Below are 22543 nucleotides of genomic sequence, written 5' to 3' on the forward strand. Positions count from 1 at the left end.
ATACGACCCGCCAACCAGGAGAAGGAGTTGAAAAGATGAAACAACAATGGGTGCCTCTAGATTCCGGTTTGCAACAGGTGCAGATTCGAGCGCGAAACCTGTCATTAATGCTGGCACAGCGGGTTACGGCCAGGATCTGTTTGAGGCCCACTTGAATATCCCGTCGATAATTTACCATGGTCATTGTCATTGTTGATGAGCATTCACTGAGCTCAGGACCAGAAGGAAATCACGCGCATCAGCTGAGAAGAGGAAATGGATATCTCGCATTGCGAGTAAACATGAAGCAGCTCCCCGGAGGGTTACAAGCCGGCATGACGAAACCGTAGTCCAATTAATGCAAAGAAAATAAAGTGAGAGATTACTGTAAATCCGATCCCTCACATATACCCTTTATATTTCATTTGCTTTAACATAGGGCAATAAATAATCTCATTGTGCTTAGCCAGCACTAACCTGCCTAAACCATGTGCATTAATGGTGAGTGGGAAGAAACACTACGCATGGAATCAATATGAATCAGCAGTGCAAGTAATACCGAAGTTGTTTGCTCGAAAACTGAAAGCAGATCTGTATACTGAAGCTGGAAATTGTGGGCGGAAGGTGTTGGGAATAGTTTCCTGGTGTAGGTTTCTCGTGGTGTCTGTATCGTAATACTGTATTCAGGACTCTCCCCTCACAGGCTCTCGCCAAACTAAGTAGAAATCTCGACGGAAGCGTGGTGCAAGTGATTTGCAGGGAAGAAAGATACCAAGACGTATTCTGCACGCGCGCCGTCGAAACATTCCACATATCGATCAATCTGAAGTAAGATCGATTATTTCTTTTCATTCAGAGCTGCCAGGGGGTGGGTGGTTTTCCGACAACGCTCCAGTATGTCTCTCAGAAGCTCCCTCTCCTTGACTGCGCAATTAATAACTTGCGCTCTCCCTAAGGCACAGCAACTATTCGGCAAATGTTACTGATACATGGCAGGTGCTATCATCCTTGCTTGATTTCAAAATTTGTTGTTTTGTATGCCCCGCCCCTTTACTTTGCCAGCGGTGAAAATGCGTGTGGAATACTAAAGGTGCGCATGCAGAATGCGCTCGGGCTCTTTCTTCCCAGTAAATCAGCTGTACCACGCACTGGTCAAGATTCCTGCTCAGAGTAGTGATTTTCATTTACTTTTTGGAAGGAAAGGAGACGAATACTCACCGACTGAATGCTGTATGGTCAATGTATTGCTCTGGGTACCCATTAACAGCACTACATCGAAAGGGGTCTCTCATGTGGGGTTATGTTCAATTTGCTAACTACACTGAAGTCTTTCATGTATAATTATGCCAAACACCTGTAACGCAATAGAGAAAACGGTCTCTGATGCAAGTTCGCCGTGGATGCACTTGTTTCCCAGGGCTATAGGCACCTGTTACAAATGTGCTCAGGGCACCAGCCTGGGAAGGGGTTGTCCTATCATGTAGGCTTGCGGCGTTTTTCTGCGCCTTTGGAGTCGCAGTGATGGCGACAATACACAATATAGCTTCGTAGGAAGGAAAATTACTACCATACTTAGAAAGCTTAAGAAAAAAAAAAGAACTGGAAGTACTTGGGCGTGATCCAAGTGGGTGTTTATAACCGAATGCGCAAAGTATCTTCCCAGTACGCTGGGAGACAGAAAGCAACCTGAGCATAGGAAACTGTCTTTCTGGCACTTGCCACTTTTGCGACTGGAGCCGCAGTTGATCAAAGGCGAAGCTCGCATGGTCGCCGTCTGTCACATTAATTGGGTTTATAATTTTCTCTGAAGCTTAGTTGTTCGCGGCTTCACGTTTAATTTCTAACTCCCGGGGAGTAACCGCAATGTTTTAATGATGACCTATAGGGAACTAAATTATGCACAGTAAATGCTGGGATTCTGCAGAGCTGGGATTGCCTGTCTCCCCAAATTTGCTCATTGCAACTTCCCGTCATTAATTTATATTAGCCCCATCGAATAGAAGCTTCCCCTCACAAATGTCAGACAGTGATCTGAATGAAATTACACATTCATGTAAATTCGTGTTTAACCCCTCACAAATTGCAGCAACCAACACTCAGCTCATAGTTCGAGGCAATCAAATCCCGCCCAAACACAAGAACAATTCAATGTAAGCAAAGAACAAAGTACTTGTCAACATCGTCAGTGAGTCTCGCCATAGATCTTGAAAAGGTCACAGGAAAGCAAGCCGATAAGTAAATAACACGTACGAGCGCGGCGTTTGATGTGACAAGTATGCACACCAGTGTAAAATTGAAAGCTGAGGCAACTAACTGCAAGAAGCACCTCCACCACTAGAGAGAGTCATACTGCCTACAGAACGTAGCTTCCTACGGCGTCCGTAACTTGCAGACACGCCTTTAGTTATTGTACATCCAAAAAATAAATGAAAAAGGAGTCGGCGTCCGTAGATCCCATTTCACAGAGACTAAGACAACGGTACACACGTCCTGTAATATATGGGACTATAGCCTACCAATATAAGTATACAAAGCTGTAAACTGAACTCTCTTCCAGCAAAGCGCGAGCGCAGAAACGAAGCAATTCAACAACACATTGTAATCTATTTTCCTTATATCTTGTTTCCAGGTCTGTCGGCGTTCTTGGGCAATTCAACAGCAAATCTGAATGAAAGCTTCTTAAATTAGGAGTGAAGACAATTAGTTAAGCACCATGGATTTCGTTATGAAGCAAGCGCTGGGCGGTGAGTAAAGCTAGTCGTTATTATTTGGACAAGTCTGCGATGCTGTTATCAAACACGGAAGAATGATATTAGAATCGCTCCGTCTTAATTGTGCACTGGCAATCTTTGTCCCGATTTTAGTGCGCGCGATATCAATGTTCGCTACTCATTCTTACTTTAACTCAGGATTTCATAGAGAGAGAAAAATAAGAGCCAGATCTGGCACGTGAGGTTCCAGCACGATCTGTTGTTTGCTCAAGGTCACGCTGTATGCTAAAAATCGGCGGAAAGGTTAAATGATGCAGGAAGATCAAGGAGCCGGGTGCTAGGGGATTAGTGCCTATTATAAGATTCTATATCCCGAGAGGCTTTATGACTGGCACAGCGATAATGATGTTCATAAATCCGATATATTCTCTTAAAGCGACAGTATACTTAACTGTTACCTTGTAGCTTTTTCATAACGGGGCTGATGACTACTGTGCGTGTAATCAGCATCTTTGTCGAGAGGGTCCTGAAGTTTAAATTCACATACATTAAGCGAACAAAATCAAGCACGGCCCCTTCACTTCTCTTCAACTGACTTTCTTGCAAAAGTGTATGGGTGTTGGCAAGTAAATAAAGACATCAGTATTGATTGTAGTACGTATACGAAATAAACTCTTTCTTACCGTCGTTATGAATATCCTATCTGTGTATTTTTTGATAGTGGAATGTAGGTATATTTTACGATACTTTTCTGAATGAAGTCTGAAATCAGAAACTCCCTTAAGAATAAGTCATTTATTTGTCCGTATATTATCCATGCGATATTGCGGTAGGTTAATTTGCGACTTGTAACGCTGATGGTGACTCATTAATAATTTGATTACCGGGATAGTTATGACATTTATAAAGGAGTTAAAAGCACTTTATTCAACAGGCAGTTGCACAATTTCGATTGGAAGTCGCGGAAAAAGATTCAATGTTAATGCAAGGTCAGGGACTACGAAAACAATTTTTGGTGTTTTGTCATCAATTGAATTGGCTCTAAATATTTTGCCTGGTTTTTTTTTCAGCTTCAGTTACAACGTGTCAAGTTCTTGTCACTTAAAATCACCTCCCACATCCCCCAAGGGAACACTCAAAATCAGTTTACTAACAGATGCTTTACCTCCTCCTCAGTACAGGACCCATTCAGCAGACAGCCATTGGAATCACAGGTCACTTATACTGGCCAACACTTTTATAGTCCTTGGAAAATAAAGGAAAAAATTCACACAATATTGATTTTGAAAATGCTTTTTAATTTGGAACAAAGTATAATGCAATGGAATAGTTAAATATCCCATTGATTCAGAAAGGAGCTTCAAAATTTATTGCCATGTTTATACTTTCATCCAAATATTAAATATGACAACCAACACACATCAACACCAGATATTTATTTTACTAGCTTTTAATACCATACGTAATCATTGTGGTAGGTTGTATTAAAAAGTACTTGACTTTTTCCAATTTTGATGTCAAGTCCCCTGAACAACATAACGATCAGGAGACCTGACATCAAAATTAGGAAATAAAAAAATTAAAGAATACAGTAATTTCAAAAATAACCCCAAAAACAATACAGTAGCTTCCTTGAATATTGAACTTATTTAAATTCAATTTATGTAAGTCTCATTGATGAACAGGTTTTCTATTCTAATAAAGTTTTACAAATGAAGGCAGGGTTAAGATATTATACTGTCAAACACTGCCAATTCTTTAGCTAGCAAATGAACCATAACTAGATTCCACATAATAGAAGAAACAAAATGTACTGCCAAATTATGTACAGTTATGCAATGCTGCTAGATTAAAAATGGTTGATCGGTGATTTGATTGCTGTTTAAATTCTAAAGAGACTAGATAATATGAATTATGTTAAGTTTCTTTTTACCTCATTTTGTACAGTAGAAGTAAACAACATGACTTACATTTGAAAAGTGTCAAAGGGGATCTAAGAGAAACAATTTTCAACAACCAAATTGACCAATGGGTGGAAAAGGGTCTCCAGGAAGAGAGTAGAAGCTGTCAAACTTAATTTATTCAAATGCAAATTGGATAATTACTTTCAGAAAAATAACACTTTAGAATGTAATATATTAACAAATGAGACCTGGTGTGTATGGATGACACACTTGAAAGGAATGATTAGACTTTCTTCCACAAATCTTTCCCCATCTCACATTTGACAGAGGCATAAGTGGTTGAAACCAGTGTTCTAAAATAAAATCTGACATCTTTCCAGTTCTAATATTGTGTGTGGTGTGGGGGAATATGGTTTGTGCAAGAAGTTTTAGAGGCTACTCAATTAGAAATCTTTCTATCATATCCATGATGTAAAAGTAATTAGAAGAGGACACCGACACTCAGTAAAATCAGCTTCTGGAATTACTTCCCAGAGCTTTGTCATTACAGTGAAGATATGGGCCAGTTGTGGCCAATTATTTCACTTGTCCACATGGAACACTTACTCTATCACATTGTGAGCTGTAAGAGTAAAATACCTTACTCTTCCATCTTGCCACTAGCTCTTCTTCAATTGCCTACTTTTTCCATTGTTAAGTGAATCAAAGTTATTTGTTTCAAATATTTGTGATGGTTTCTAACACATATGATTTGCTTCAATTATATTTCTGTACCCTGGTTTGGAACACCTATATCTACCTTTAGCAAATAATCTCATAACTTTAAGAGTTTCTGCCAGTCTTTTCTAAAATACATTATGTTGTTCTTGGTAGAAACACATAACGTCTGAGTTCTCATGTTTCTACAATGACTCTATCTTTTCCAAAATTTTCAAACCAGAGCTATTTACTGAACACCAAAATGTTATTTTAAATCCCTTGTTTAGTATGTGAAAAAGAACTATAAGAATGGAGCTCTTGTATTTGTTAGCTTTTATTTGAAATGGATTAAAGTGTTTTTTAAGGTGGAAGATATTCTAATCTTTTGGAAATTTTGAGGAAAACCTATCAGCACAATTTAACTGCCATTTATAATGTTATTTATACACTTCGTGAAAAGGTCACTAAGAAATAGAATGAAAGGTGGCATGGAAGTAACATGAAACATGAAACTATACCTGTCAGTCCTAGCATATCTATCTGCTGACTATAAAAGCTAACTGCCACTGTTTTCCTCAAGTCATCTTTACCACCTGCACCCATTCCAATCAAATGACACTACCATCCTGACTGGTAAGGTTATCACAGCCCTATCTGTTATTTCTCATTTTGCTCTGGTTAACACAGAAGGCTTGTTGTGTTGGATGCAGTACAGTATTTTGATGTATGAAACTTTTTGGAAGATTTGTATGTGGAAAGGTTTCTATGAAAATTGCAGCCATAATGAGTGTACTACACAAAATGGAGGGATGCAGAAGATCTGAAGAATCAGAATTAGGATTGGGTTTAATTATTTTGTGGCTGCAGTACAGTGCAAATATATAACATTATTATAAATTATAAAATAAATAAATAGTGCAAGGAAAAGAAATAATAAGGTAGTGTTCATGGGTTTATTGCCTCTTCATAAATCTGATGACAGAGAAGAAGAAGGTTTTCAAGACATTTAGTGACACAATGTGTTATAAATATTACTTATCAAGACAGCACAAATTCTTCATTTAGCCAATTTTTCAAATGCGTAGAATTAGCACATCTAACCTATGCGGATTGCTGTTCTATTTCTCCTGAAAATCAACTCTGATCTTTTGTTCTTTCTCTTGACATTGCTGATATCTTCAGCAAACCTTTTCCACTAACAACAGTGTGGATTTAGGAGCATAATTTTACACAACATTTTGTTGATCTCCTTGCTGAAAACTGGCTGTTAAGCAGGAAAAAGATCAAACGCAGAATATCGTTCCAGTCAGGAGAGAATCTAGATTGCTGCTGAACAATGGGATTTTGATGTCCGCAGATACGAGCATTAATATCAGGCATGGGCATTCAACTAGCAAGTAAAATGTTGGCCTTTATTACAAGGGGACATGGGCATATTATTTGGGAATTCTTGCCACAGCTGCACTTACTGGGTGATACTGTACCTTGTGAAGTGCATACAGTATTGTCACAGAGTTAAGGATAATGGAGAACAGGCAGAAATTTGGAGCAGAAGTCAAATCAAAGCAGCCATGATAGGAAGGGCACATTTCAGCTGACATTTTGTCATATTACTATGATTCCCTTCCTTTATGTTCCCAAAAGATCATGAGATTTAAAACAAAATTATGGCCAGCATAATGACAGTTTCTGGATTCTTATTAATTTGAAGAAATGTACTGGAAATTTAATCTTGCCACAATTACAGTGACACCCCATTTGGGTGGAAATGATAAATTTGGTCCTTCTGTTAATTTACAATCAAGAGCAGAAGTAGATTTGAATCTGCCTGTTCATTCTTCAAGATTATGTCTGATCCTATACCATTGATTCTTATTCACACACAATCTCCATATCAATCTTTCTTCTTTGAGGAATAGCAATGACCAAGCTTCTATAGCCTTCTGATTCTAAAAATTGGCGTACTCAGAAAAGAAGTCTTTTCATCTTATTATTGCTACATGGTTTTCCTTGGATTTTAGAGCCCTCCACCAGGACAAATATCTTTACTGCAACCTCTATATTAAGCTACATAGGAATGTTGTAAGATTCAGGAAGATCACCTCTCATTCGTCTAAACCTTAATGGATACAAGCTCAGTATGTTCAATTGCTCCCAAAGTGACCAATCTGTAAGTGGAGGGTAAACTGGAAATAGGAGAAAAAAGTTTTAAAAAAAGATAATGGAAATGTAAAAACAGAAAATGCTGAAAAGCAGAAAGCAGATCATCAAAATCTGTGAAAAGAGAAACATAAATACCACCTTGGGCTAAAGCCTTGATTAGAATTAGGAAAGAGAAAAAAAACAATTTATTAGTAAGTTGCAGAGAGTGTGGGGTAGGTATTTATTGACCTAGGTACCTCATGTCACTTTCTGTACATGCAATCAATATAAAGATATATGAACTATCTTGTGTATTTATATTTAAAGTATATTTATTACAGTGTTCTGTATCTTATTGTGTTTGATTGTGCTGCATCCGATTCGGAGTAACAGTCAGTTTGTTCTCCTCTACTGCAAATGCCATTAAATAATTTTTCATCTTGAATTTTGAATCAACGGGATGGGGAAGCCAGTGTTGCTATGACAATAAGCTGTTCATGTAGCAATCTGACTGATTGGGGTGGGAAATGGTGTTTAAAACACAAATTAAAAACTTTTAAGATGCATGTATGTAGAAAACACCCATCAAATCAGGCTGTACTGTTGGAGAGAGAAAATAATTGGGTCATTGTTGCAGATGGAGGATTTATGGCAAAGGTGGTCAGGTGAAATGGAGAAAGCAAGTTACCTGAAGTTGTTGAGTCCAGAAGGCTGCAGCATGTCCATATAAAAAATGAGGGTTTGACTCCTCAACTAACATTCACTCTCACTCAGGCAGATTGAACTCAGGTGCTCTGCAAAGCATTCTGTCAGGTCTGCATTTGGTTCCTGAATGCAAAGGAGACCACATTGCATGGGAGAAGTGTAAGATAATCACTGTTTCATTTGGAAGGACTTTTTGGATGACTTGAAGGGAAGAGGTTCAAAGAACAGGGATTGTACCTCCTGTCATGGGAAAATGTTATGAAAAAGAAATGATTGATAGGGCTAGAAGAGTGGACCAGAATGTGGTGGAAGAATAGTCTCTTTGGAATATAAATATGGAGGGGGAAGGTGTATCTGATAGTGAAAATTGTGCAGGACTCTTTGTTGATATTCTTTAACTTTGCTCTTTTTTTGAAGATCTTCCATATTAACGGTACAGGATTCTTGAACTGCTCTTCCTGCCTTAGATTCTCACTATCCTATTTTGTTATTCAGATTTTGTAGCAAAATAAGCATTGATATTTTTAAATAGTTTTAACTTTTTGTATTAATCCTTTATGTTGTAGTCAAAAATCTAATATCAAAATATTGAATGTGCAGTGGTTGAAGTTGATTTCAAACCTCTGTAATGTCCTTATTTAAACTTTCTTGAACAGAGAAGTCACTATAGAGAAGAATGTGCAAATTTTTGTGAGGAAACAAAAAGAAATTGCAGCAGATGGTTGCATCAATGTATGGAGATGTGGTAGATGGTCTAATGTCTACTGCGTGACATTGATGTATACTTAAAATCTGTTGTGGTCTGGTGCAAAACGTTCATCCTGTGATGAATCTAAAAAGAACTTTGCATTAATCTGGAAGGTCTCAGTGGTGTTAGAATCATAATACGATGAAGATGAACTTTTTCAGTTGCTAGAACAGTTCTATTATAATTCTCTGATAGTTAAACTGTTTATAGTTTTCAAAATAAACCAAGGTTTCCTTGATGATAATTAATGACAATTTAAATGAATTTTCCAGCATTCATGGTGCTTTAATAAAATTGACATAGCTAGTGAAAATAATTTTAATTAAACATTCTATAAACATCAGAAAATCCTGTTCTTTTTTAGAAACAGTAATAGTGATAATAGCTTCACCATTACAGCATGAAGTAGACAGAGGCCTGTTTTAGTTAAAATGAAGAAATAGGGATGTATGACGTCTCCAGACAATAAGGCATAGGAGCAGAATTTGCCACTTGGCCCATCAAGTCTGCTCACCATTCCATCATGGCTGACTTATTATTATGCCTCTCAACTCCATTCCACTGGTCCTCCCTATAACCTTTGCTGTCCTGACTAACCAAGAACCCATTAAAGTCCGGTTCAATGACTTGGTATCCACAGTCATCCTTGACAATGAATTCTAAAGATTCACAACACACTGGCTAAAGAAGTTCCATCACATCTCTGTTATAAATGGACATTCCTCTATTCTGAGCCTGTGCTCTTTGGTCCTAGACTCACCCATCATCAGAAACATCCTCTCCACATGCACACTGTCTAGGCCTTTCAATATTTGATAAGCTTCAATGAGAGCCCCCCTCATTCATCTAAACTCCTGTGAGTTCAGGACCAGAACTACCAAGCACTTCTCATACATTATCCCTTTTATTCTTGGATCATTCTCATTAATTTCTTTGAACTTCGGCAATGCCAGCACATCTTATCTTAGCTAAGGGACCCAATACTGCTCATAATACTGCAAGTGTGGTCTGACCAATGTCTTATAAAGAATCAGCTTCATGTCCTTGCTGATTCCAATATTCCTTCATATTCCAATCTTCATGAAATGAATGCAAGCTTTGCAATTGTCTTCCTTTCCACTGACACAACCTGCAAGTTAAGCTTTAGGAAATTGTGCACAAGGACTCCCAAGTCCTTTCGAACATTGATTTTTGAATTTTCTCCCCATTTAGAAAAATGTCTACACCTTTATTCTTTCTAGCAAAGTGCATGACCATACAATTTTCTACACCATATTCCATCTGCCACTTCTTTGCTTATTCTCTTAATCCGTCCAAATCTTTCTGCACACACAGTGCTTTTTCAACATTAATTTTCCCTCCACCTACCTTTATTTCATCTGCACAATTGGCAACAAAATCATCAATTGCATCTTTCAAATCATTAACCTATAAGAGGCGGTCCCATTATTGACCCTTGTGAAACACCACTTGTCACCAGCATCCAACCAGAAGAGGCCTCCTTTATTATGACATTTTGCCTCCTGCCATTCGGCCAATTCATTATACATGCTGATGATTTTCCTGTAATATCATGGACTCTTGTTAATCAGCTTCATGTGTGGCACTTTGTCAAAAGCATTCTGAAAATCCAAGTAAACACCATCTACTGACTCTTCTTTGCCTATCCTGCCTGTTACTTCCTCAAAGAAATTCCAACCGATTTGCCAAGCAAGATTCCCCTTTAAGGAAACTCTGCTGACTTTGCCCTATTTTATCATGTGCACCAAGTATCTCAAAGCCTCACCTTTAATAATGGACTCCGACGTCTTCCCAACTACTGAAGTCAGGCTAAAGTTCCTTTTTCTGCCATTGTCCCTTCTGAAAGCATGAAGTGACTGTTGCAATTTTCCAGTCATCTGAGACATTACAGAAACTAGTGATTCTTGAAAGATAATTATCAATGCCTGCACAATCTCTTCAGCTAAATCTTTAAGAATACTGATGTAGAGATTATCTGATCCAGGTGACCTTTCTACCTTCAGATCTTTCAGCTTCACAAGCATCTTCTCCTTAGTAATAACAACTACACTCACTTCTGTCCTCTGACATTTTGAATTAATGGCATATTTCTCATATCTTCCTGGAGAAGATTGACACAAGATATTATATTAACTTCATCTACCATTTCTATGCCTCCCATTACTCCCAGTGTCATTTTCCAGTGGTCCAATTTTCACATTTGCCCATTTTTACTTTTTATACTGTATTTTTGGAGAAAAGGTTGATATGTTTGGATAGCTTTCCTTTATATTTCATCTTTTCTCTCCTTATGGTTTTTGTAGTTGCTTTCTGTTGGTTTTTAAAAGCTTCCCAATCCTCTGACTTCCTGGTAATTTTTGCTCTATTATATGCCCTCTCTTTTGTGTTTGTGCTGTCTTTGACATCTCCTAGATTGTCTCATCCTCCCTTTAGAGTACCTCATCTATGGAAGTCCCTATCCTATGCCTTTCAACTTAATCACCCCCCCAAAAAAAAACTCCAGTCATTGCTGTTTTATCATCATCCATACTCATGTCACCATCCAATCAACCTTGACCAGCTCCTCTCTGATGCCTCTATAATTCAGTTTTGTGATGCACCTGATTTTATCTTCTCCCGCTCAAACTGTAGGATGAATTCTATCACATTATGATCACTGCCTCCTAAAGGTTTCTTTACCTTAAGTTTCCTAATCAAATTAAACAACAGCCACTCCAGAATTGCCTTTCTCCTAATGAGTTCAACCACAAGCTGTTCTAAAAAGCCATCTTGTAGGCAATCAACAAATTCCCTCTTTTAGGATCAAGCACCATCCAAATTTTCCCAATCTACCTGCTTGTTGAAATTACACATTACTATTGTAACACTGCCTGCATTACATGCCTTTTCTATTTCCCTTTGAAATTTATATTCCACATCTTGGCCAAGATGAAGATCAAGATCTTCAAACCTTTGCAGTTTCTTAAATCTATCCACAAGGATTCTACATCTTTTGATACTGTCTCTCACTTCTTTCGAATGATTTGATTTCAATTTTTACCAACAGAGCTATCCCACTGCCTTTGCCTACCTATCTGTTCTTTTGATGCAAGGTGCATCTGGGGATGTTAAGCTCCCAACTGTGCCATGACTTTGTAATGCCTTCATCATCATACCTGCCAATCACTAACTGTGTTGCAATATATTATACCTTATTCTGTATACTATGTGCATTCAAATATAACACCTTCAGTCCTTTTCGATTTTGCCCCCATGTTACATCTCACCTCATCTGACTGACTACAATTTGCCCTATCAACTGCCTGTCTATCATCACTGTCTCGCTACACACTGCATCAACCTGTATGTCAAATGTTCCCTCCTCATCCCCATCACTCCAGTTCCCACCCCTTTCCAGTTTAGTTTAAACCCTTCCCAGCAGCTCTAGCAAGTCTGCCCACAGGGATATTGCTACGTCTTGGGTTCAGTTGTAATCTTTCCTTTTTGTACATTTCATACCATCTCCAGAAGAGATCCCAATGATCCAGAAATCTGAAACCTTGCCCCCTGCACACTTCCTCAGCCATTCATTCATTTGTATTTTCATCCGATTCCGGCCCTGACTAGCACATGGCACTGGGAGTAGTCTAGAGATTACTGCTTCGATGTCCTTTTCTTCAGCCTTTTCACTAACTCCCTCTGTACTCGCTGTGCAACAACTCCTCCCCCTTTCTACCTATGTCATAGGTGATAATGTGCACCACAACATCTGGCTGCTCACCCTCCCTCTCGAGAATCTTCGGCAGCCAATCTGAGACATCATGGACCCTAGCACCTAGGAGGCCACACACCATCCTGGCTTTTCTTTCACTGCCACAGAATCTCCTGTCCATCCCCTTAACTACTGAGCCTCCTATCACTACCACTCTGCTTGACTGTTGCCTTCTCTGCTGAACCTCAGAGACAGCCACATTTCAACAGGCTGCTGATAGGTCATCCCTCCTCCCCACACTAGCAGTATCCAAAGGGGTATGTTTGTTGCTGAGGGGAATGCCTACAGGGAACCCTATACTGCTTGTTTACTCCTTTTACTTCTCCTGCACTCTGGATCTGATCACCTCTGTAATAATTAATCTATGAAGTTTTCAACCTCCTGGATTGTCCTGAGTTTGTCCAGCTCCAGTTCCAGTTCCTTGACCTTGTCAGTCGGGAGTTGATGTTGGATGCACTTCTTGCAGATATAGTCGCCAGGGAGACCGTTAGGTACCCAGAAATCCCACATCTCACAGGAGGAGCATTCCAATGTCTGAACTGCTACCCTGCTTACACTTGTTATGCACCTAACTTCTTCAAACTTAATTTCTAGCTTGTGTATGTTCTCGCCAAATCCTGACCACTTTAACACTGCCTACTACAACAGTGGCCGCTCTGCTCAAACCCCGATTCTTTTGATTGGCCTGTGGTATTAACCCAAGCAATCTCCCGCTCCGCAGACAAGTTCAATAGACCCTACTCATTTTTTAAAATGAAGAGGTTTTGCATTCAAGTATATGTTTTGGCATGTAGTTTTTGCCAGTTCGCCAGTTTTTCTCATAAGTATAAGAACATTTCCATTTAAATATGGTTCAATGTTTACAGTGTGATAAGTTTGAATTACAGCCAGGAACCTCTCTGGGGAAAAAATAAACCTTTAATTATTGAGCACACTGAAAAAATATACTTTTTGTGTCTTCTAGCACACATTCTCTTAATTCAGTCTTGCCCTTTATTTTGACATTGAATTAACTCTTAGATGACATTTCTTTAGACTCTGTTGCTCAGTGGAGATTATTCCATTTGATTGGTTAAGCAAGCATACAATTAGCTGACTTTATATACCACTGGCTGAAAGATACAGACTGAAGTTAAAATTTGAGCATCAATAATAAGCAGACACAGAGTGCAGAATTTAGTTCTTTGAATATGATAAAATGCAGTTTTATATTAATTGAATTAATATGCCGATAATATTGTAACATCTGTTGCTTAACATGTATTTTCACATTAGCCATGTGATTTTAGTAGTGCCACAGATTATTGTACTCAAATGCTTGAGTGTTAAATCGAGGTTATCGCTTTATTTCTGACCTGTCTCTTTTGAGTATGGCTTGAAATTGAAAGAATTGTCTTCTAAAGTGTGTCCTTACATTTCTAGTTATGTAGACACAGGACTGTGAAGAGAACATATTTATAACTAATTTCCATAGTTGCATTTAATTCTGGTATGTTTGACCACTGATTTAAAGTTGTATGTATGATTTTAATGAGCCAAATTGATCTGGCTGTGGCAGGCTGAGTCTAATGGTAGAGTTCATGCATGCTGGAGTTCCTGCTCTAATTATCTCAGTGTGTCGCTACCTAATGCAGTGTCAATTCTTTTCAATCAATAAACAAAATAAAATAATTTTCAAGGAGTGGAACAAAGTGAGAGGTTTCAAAAACATACAAAAATCAAGAAAAATAAAAGTAATATGACGTGCTTATAGCAATAAGATTCAGAACCCTAAGTTAACTTGTGCTCTCCTGCTGTGCCTGCTGCACTATATGAGCAGTCAGTTGCCTTAAACTTAAAATTTATTTTAATCCTTGAAACTTCATTGAGTTTAAAAAAGCTTTCAAAACTTATGAAAAATAATTTCCATCCATATTATAGCAGCCAAATCCCAGCATTTACAGGGCATATTTAATTAAAGAGGTATCACAAAATGCCTGAATGTGGTGAACTAACAGAAAAGATAATTAATTGGCCCACTGCATTAATTCCATCTTCCTAATGTCTAGGTACATAATGTCCATATCCACATGTCTGTCGAAGAACTCCTTAAATACCCCTATTGTATCTGCCTCCATTATAACCCCGGCACCATGTTCAAGGCAGCTACCACTCTGTGTAAAAAAAAAACAAAGCAAGTTGCTCCCTCTCACCTTAATTGTGCACAGTTTTGGGCATCAGACAGAATCTGATGTGAAGAAGAGGAAGAATTCTATTTTTCTGCAGTGCTGTGCAAAAGTCTGAGGCACATGTATACAGCTAGGGTGCCTAAGACTTTTGCACAGTACTGTATTTGTCAACGTGGAGCAGAGAGTGAGTTTGTCAGTCTGGCAAGAGCAAAGGATGTTGGGAACGGTGAGGGTGGAGCGCCACAGGAGGGGTGTGGGACAGGTGGCAGAGAAGGAGTTTTGGGGTGGGTGTGGCATGGGTGTAGACACACCCAGCATCTTTCACGTTCCTGACCCCAGAAAGCTATGAGTGCCTTCAAGGCTGAGATGAGTGGAGAACAGGAAGGCCACAATCTCAATGAAGGGCAGGGCAGGCGCAAGGGGCCAACTTGACTGCAGTCACGGGTGGAGTCTGAGATGATAGAAGGTAGGAGCACAACTAGACTACTCTGCCCATCCAGTCTGCTTCGCCATTCCATCATGGGTATGAGGGGAGGAAGTACAGGTGTGATGGTGCTTTTGCGCTGAGGATTGGTATTGGGCTGAAGGGTCTGTTGTTACAAGAGGTACAATCTAAGCTGAGTCTAAAAAAGGGCATGATCAGAGGAATGTTTGCAAAAGTGGGATTTTGGGAGAGTCTGGAGGAGAAGTTCTGAGGCAACAAAAGCTTAGAAAAAGAATTCCAGTTCTTTATATCTAGAGATCTGAAGGCATCACAAAATATTAAATAATTCTAATGGAGCGTAATTACAGAAGTTTAAAATATATAGCTTTTGACTTGATTCTGTAATGATTGCTAGAGGGCACTGTCGTCTTTAAAAAGTTTGCTTCAGGATTGTATCCTTAGGCACATGTTCTTGAGAACAAACTAACCAAAAGATGTACAGACATACACAGGTAGGTATACAAACACACAAACATACTGCCATTGTGATAACATAAGACCCATGCAATAGGATAGTACTTTCAGTTAGAAATTCATCTGCATTTGTCCTGAATACAGTTCAGAGCTTATACATTCATCTGTTTACCTCAGTTTTAGGGTATCATTGACTTCAATTAAACCAATTTTTAGATCTTAGTATAAAGTGGAATTGTTATGAACAGTGCATATTTGGCATGAATGAGCAAGATTTAGTCTATAGACATTTATGTTTAATAAATTTCAACAAAGGACATTTTGCAGAGGGAGCAAATTAGGAAAAGAAAGTGAATAAAGCTAACTTTGTATAATTACCAGAAATTGGTACTTCCTTGTTAGAACATTCTAGTGCTTTATTGCTGGATAATTATTTTGTGATCCATTTACAACTAAGAAAATAAAAATCAAAATCATCATTTTGAAAATAGAAACAACAGAAAATCTGCGGATACTGGAAATCCGAGCAGCACACACAAAATGCTGGAGGAATTTTGTGTGGGCGCTGACTATACGTTTTGACTATATCTAGCAATTTTAAATCCATTTTTCATAGATACAGTATACAGTCAGTAGCCGCTTTATTAGATACAGCTCTATCTGGACATGGAGCATAGAGATTAACGCAAGCTGTTGCAGCTTGGAGGTTTCTGGAGTTCAGAGGTCAATCATGGTGCCATTCTATACGGAGTCCCTGAATGTCCCCCTTGTGGAATTCATGGGTTTTCCTTGAGTGTTCCAGTTTCCTCCCACAGTCCAAAGACTTACCAGGTAGGTTGATTGGTCATTGCAAATCGTCGCTTGATCTAGTTCGCTGGGGGTTGCTGAGGCAGCATGCCTCAAAGGGCCTGAAGAGCATGCTTTAAACTGTATTGCTAAAGTAAAGTAAAATTGAAAATGTAAATAATCCATGTGGCAACAGCTCCATGCCTAAAAGCATACGGATCTTAAGACTATAAGATATAGGAGCAGAATTAGGCTATTTGGCTCATCATGCCTGCTCCACCATTTCATCATGGCTGATCCACTTTTCCTCTCAGCCCCAATCTTCTGCCCCTTTAAGATAATGGGCCAAAAACTGCTTATAGTACTCCAAATGAGACCTCACCGGTTCTTTATAAAGTCTCAGCTTTTATATCCTAGTCCTCTTGAAATGAACGCTGACAGCACATTTGTCTCCTTCACCCAGATTCAACCTGCAAATTAACCTACAGGGAATCCTACACAAAGACCCCCAAATCCCTTTGTCCTTGAGACTTTTGTATTTTCTTTCCATTTAGTAAAAAGTCAACTATTTCATTTCTTCTACCAAAGTGCATCACAATACACTTCTTGACATTGTCTTCCATCTATCACTTCTTTACCTATTCTCCTGAACTGTCTATGTCCTTCTATAGCCTCCCTATTTCCACAAAACTACTTGCCTCTCCACCTGTTTTCATATCATCTGCAAACTTTGCAAAAAAGCCATCAATTTCATCATACAAATCCTGGACATATAACATAAAGAGAATCAGTCCCATGGAACACCACTAGTCACTGGTAACCAACCAGAAAAAGCTCCCTTAATTCCCATTCTTTGCCTCCAGCCAATCAGCCACTGCTTTATCCATGCTAGAATCTTTCCTGTAAAACCATGAGCTCATAGCTTGTTAAGCAGCCTCATTTGTGGCACCTTGTCAAATGCCAACTGAAAATCCAAGTACGTTAGATCCACTGATTCTCCTTTGTCTATTCTGCTTGTAATTTCTTCAAAGAATTCCAGCTGATTTTTCAGACAAGATTTTCCTTTGAGGAAACCATGCTGACTACAGCCTATTTTATCAGGTGCCTCCAGGTATCCCAAAACCACATCCTTAACAATCAACTTCAACATCCTCCCAACCACTGAGTTCAGATTAAATGGCCCTATAATTTCCTTCCTCGCTTCTTGAAGAGTGGAGTGACATTTGCAAGCTTCCAGTCTTCTAGCACCATTCCAGAATTTAGTAATTCTGGTGATTCATCTACCTTCAGACCTTTCAGTTTCCCAAGAACCCCCTCTCCCAAGTAACTTCACAAACCTCATAACCCCTGACACCTGGAATTTCCACCATACAGCTAGTATCTTCCACAGTGAAGACTGATGCAAAATACTTACTCAGTACGTCTGCCTTATCCTTGTCCCCACTCCAGCATCATTTTCCAATATGATATTCATGATATTCATTCCTGCCTCTCTTTTACACTATATGTATCTGAAGAAACTTTTGGTATCCTCTTTAATATTTTAGCTAGCTTACTTTCATATTCCATCTGTATCTTGTTAATGACTTCTTAGTTGTATTCTGTAGGTATTTAAAAGCTTCCCATCCCCTAACTTCCCACTAATTTTTGTTCTTATTATATGCCATCTGTTTGGATTTTATGTTGGCTCTGACTTCCCTTGTTAGCCATGGTTATGTCAGCTTGCCTTTAAAATATTTCTTCGTCTTTGGGGTGTACAGTATATCCTGTGCCTTCTGCATTGCTTCCAGAAATTGCAGCCATTGTCATCATCATTTTCCAGTCGATTCTGATTAACTCCTCTTTCATACCTCTGTAATTTCCTTTACATCGCTGTAGTACTGACACATTTGACTTTAGCCTTTTCTCAAATTTCAGGGTTCTTTTACCTTAAGCTTTCTAATCAATTCTGGTCATTGCACACTATACGGAATAGCTGATGCTGTAGTGGGCTCAACCACAAGATGCTCTAAAAAGCTATCTCATAGGCATTCTAGAAATTCACCCTCCTGGATTCCAGCACCAACCTGATTTTCCCAACCTACCTGCATATTGAAATCCTCCTAGACTATTGCAACATTTCCCTCTTGGCATGCATTTTCTAACTCCCATTGTAACTTGTAGACTACATCGTCACTATTGTTTGGGGATCTATATGTGACTCTTATCAGGGTCTTTTTACCCTTTCGGTTCCACAATGATTCAACACGTTTTGACCCTATGTCACCTCTTTAATCAATGATTTAATTTCATTCAAGAGATTGTTCAGACTAAACATCTGAATGGGGAAAAATGTGATCTAAATGCCCAGGTGGAATGTTTTTGGTGACACATAGGGTCATCTGAGTATCCCAGAAACTGCTGCTCCCATGGGCTTTTCACACACACAGTCTCCAAGAGTTTCCAGAGAATGGTGTGAGAAACAAAAAAATATCCAATGAGCAGCAGTTGTGTTTGCAAAAATGCCTTGTTAGTGAGAGCGTAAGAGAAGAATGATCAGACTGGCTCAAGCTGACAGGAAGGTGAAATTCACTTAAATAATATCTGATTACAAAAATGGTGTGCAGAAGAGCATTTATGAAGGTATAACATGTCGAACCTTGAAGTGAATAGGCTACTGCAGCAGAAGGCAACTCCAGCGAATAATGTACCTACTGAATGTACGTTATTGGCAAAGTTCCTTTTGTAAAGAAATCGACATGTTGAATACAGATATTCCCCTTTCACTTCTGGCTAATATGCAAATTCTGAACTGACACAAAGTTCCTTAAATTCAAAAAAATAATGTACAACAGTTCAAAAGAGATTAATATTAAATCAATTTAAATTTGAAAATGGCTACACACCTCATTTTTAGTTGGTAGGGAAAACAATGCCTAAGAACATTGATCTAAGCGACACCTCATCATGCACATACATGGAGGCTTGACTTGAGAATCTGGATTGATGCCAAAAAACATTTTATTAGAATCAGCCTGAATTGTCCCTGAAGCAATGTAAGTGCCACAGAGAGCTTGTACGTGGTGTTTCAGACCAGTGTTATGTCATCTTTCCTTGGGCGAAAGATTTGAAAGCTTGTGTTCTGATTTGAAATGAATGGTATTTTGACTTCGTGCCGCTGCTTGTAGACATTAATAACACTGGACAACAGAGATCTTTCCTCCTGAATACGTTTGGGTGTATCTTATGGATTTCGGTCTGCTGATCATGAAAATCATCATAAAATTTCCCTATCATGCACAATCGTTTTTAAATCACCTGTAATTGTTATTTCCATTTAGAACTCAAGTCAATTAAAATGTTGCCCACAATATAGGCTGAAATGTTTCCTATCTTGTCCAGCGATGCCTGGATATGCTCAGGCAGTGTGGATGCTGCATGGCAGGACAGGTTTTAGAAAGGGTATAACAGCTGCGATACTTCATGTTATACTTAATGCGAGTATGCCCTTACATCTCAAAGATGGAGCATGACTCTTCTTATTCAGAAAGCCTAAGAGCTTGACTTTGGGTTTAAATTTGCGACCAAGACAAAGTCTGGCCTCCTCACCTTTGTTGTGCAACATATGCTGTTGATTTTAGAGCTTAGCTCAGAGATACCCAGTAATCAATGTCATTCACTATCCCGATGATATGGCAAGTGCAGAAAGATCGTGTGACAGACTACCTCTGTCTGACCAGTGTGACTGGTTTCTCTGCTAAAAGCAAGAAATCCATTGAATACCCCAATCTCCTTTCAGCCATGAAACCTGTGCCACTTGACGATAGTGCTCGAATACCAAAGTCACCAGAGGCATGAAATCTAGAGGAGGCAGATGAAGGTGTCATGATGCATGAGCCAGGAATGGAAAATGACACTGATACTGATACAGATTTTGAAATTTTTATGTTGAGTGAGCTTCATCTGATAACTCCATCTGAGTTAAATGACCTGGTCAGAGACTTGAGTATGTCAAAGCCAAAAGCATGCAATACAGGGTTCAGGACTGCAAGGATGAAATCTGCTGTCAGCAGGTTTATGAAAAACTTTGTGAAAGTGATGAGCAAGGAAGGCGAAGGATTTCGATATTTGAAACAGATGTTTCGCAGAATAACTGATGTCAAGATTAAGGAAGGCATTTTTGTTGGTCCACAAATCAAACAGGTCATCAATGACAAACAATTCGAAGAACTTCTAGTGGGAATGGAGAAAATTGCATGGAAGGCATTCAAGAATATTGTGGAAAATTTTCTTGGCAACTACAGAGCACCAAACCAGCTGATTGATAGCATGCTTCAAGCATACAAAACCATGAAGTGCAACTTGCCAGGAAAGATTCAATTTCTCCATTCCTATTTAGACTTCTTCCCTGCAAATCTTCACACTGTCAGTGATGAGCATGGTGAAAGGTTTCACCAGGATATTGCGGTCATTGAGAAACGATATCAGAGCAACTGGAATCCATCAATGCTGGCTGATTATTATGGGACAAGCAAGAAACTTCAGACACAGAGTACAAACGAAAATCATCAACAAAACATTTTTAGCTTAGTTGAACTATTGCAAAGCAACAGCATCATTATGCAGTTAAACGCATTATATTCAATAAAAGTTAATTACTTTTTTCTCCAAACTCCAGTGTGATACAAGTTGTAGGAAATTATATTTGTTTTCAGTTTCAAGCTTTCTATAATAATCACAAACAGTTCTGAAGAAGCAACACCTTTGAAACAATTTGTGGTCCATTACTGACGAGAATGGCATGAGCTCCTGCGATATATATATGTGACTGTCCACTGCCAGCTGAACTGAGTAGTCGTATTAAATATTACTTTTCATAAATGGTGAACATTCATATGCACGTACATAATGCTAGAGCTCAATACTATCATCTAAAGATTTGTATTATGAGATGAGGATTGTGATGTTATTGGATTTGCTGACAGTAAAGTTCTAAGCTCAAATGAAGATGTTAAGCCATATCAGATATAAACAGCCAAGAGTACAGTCACTAAAGGGAGATTCTACTGTAACTTCCCAATCTCCAAAGGCTTGTTCACTTCCCTGTTTATTCTCCATGGTGAGCTTAGCTGCTAATACCCATTATTTGAGTGGTGGGTCCCCTTTCCAAACTTCCAGTTAACAAAGCATTTTCAAGTACAGTTCATTTATTTTCAGTGATACACATTTAAATCCAAATAACATTCATGAAGTACTTTTGAAACTCACAGGTGATTTCTATCTTATAAAACATTTACAAATTACAGAACATTTCTAAAGTACAAAGGATTTCCAAAACACTGGTAGAATTCCTATGAGCTAAGAAGACGTACTTATAATGCATTTGAATGAATTGTTCATCACAGAAGTCAAAGGTAGAGGAATGGACTCTAGTTCACCCTGTGTTTCTTTCAGTCCTCTTGTTGTTCTTTATTCCATACTTAATAAGACTGAACTTCTCTCTACATTTCTACTGTTTCTTTGCCACTTGAGTGACTTCACATGTATATGAAATTTCCTCAGATACAATTTTTACATAAATGATGAAAAAGCTTTTGGAGACTCAGACCTTAGGTACACATAATAAGTGTTGTAGAATAAACTTCGCTGAGTACATACAATTTCCACTATAAATAGATCAGTTATTTATATGCTAAATGATATTATCCATCAGGTCTGCAAGCCTCCTTCAACAGAGCAACTTAGTCAATTTGTCTGTTTTGAAATGCCAAATTAAATAACCCTTATACTGCACCTTATATGGTGCCTATTGAGCAGCAATAAACCGAGTGTTATGGGCTAGCTGTCTGCTCCATAGACAGAGCTTGTTTGCAAAGCTGTATTTTCAACTTCAAGCTGCTTACTGCTCTCTAATTACATTTTAAGAACTGAAGACTGGCTCCCATTTATACTAGAGGCTAAACAACTGTTGTTAGATGATTAACTTACACTGTTGATCTTACAAGAGACAGCTGCTGTGATTAGAAAACTATGCATGGCAAAACATGAGGCC

The 22543-nt window shown here is 38.6% G+C and overlaps 1 protein-coding gene across 1 annotated transcript in view; it reads left to right on the forward strand.

Annotated features, from left to right (window-relative positions):
• The first annotated feature begins 2364 nt into the window (after positions 1–2364).
• The window catches only part of LOC132405432 (complexin-2), a 149941-nt gene continuing 129762 nt past the window's right edge, over positions 2365–22543 (forward strand). The window contains exons 1-2 of the mRNA XM_059990228.1: positions 2365–2458; positions 2609–2723. Of these exons, the coding sequence (XP_059846211.1) occupies positions 2693–2723 (31 nt within the window). The 5' untranslated portion in view covers positions 2365–2458; positions 2609–2692. The remainder of the gene's footprint in view (positions 2459–2608; positions 2724–22543) is intronic.

Source organism: Hypanus sabinus, chromosome 15, assembly GCF_030144855.1.
Source record: "Hypanus sabinus isolate sHypSab1 chromosome 15, sHypSab1.hap1, whole genome shotgun sequence".
In the NCBI taxonomy this organism is placed as follows: Eukaryota; Metazoa; Chordata; class Chondrichthyes; order Myliobatiformes; family Dasyatidae; genus Hypanus; species Hypanus sabinus.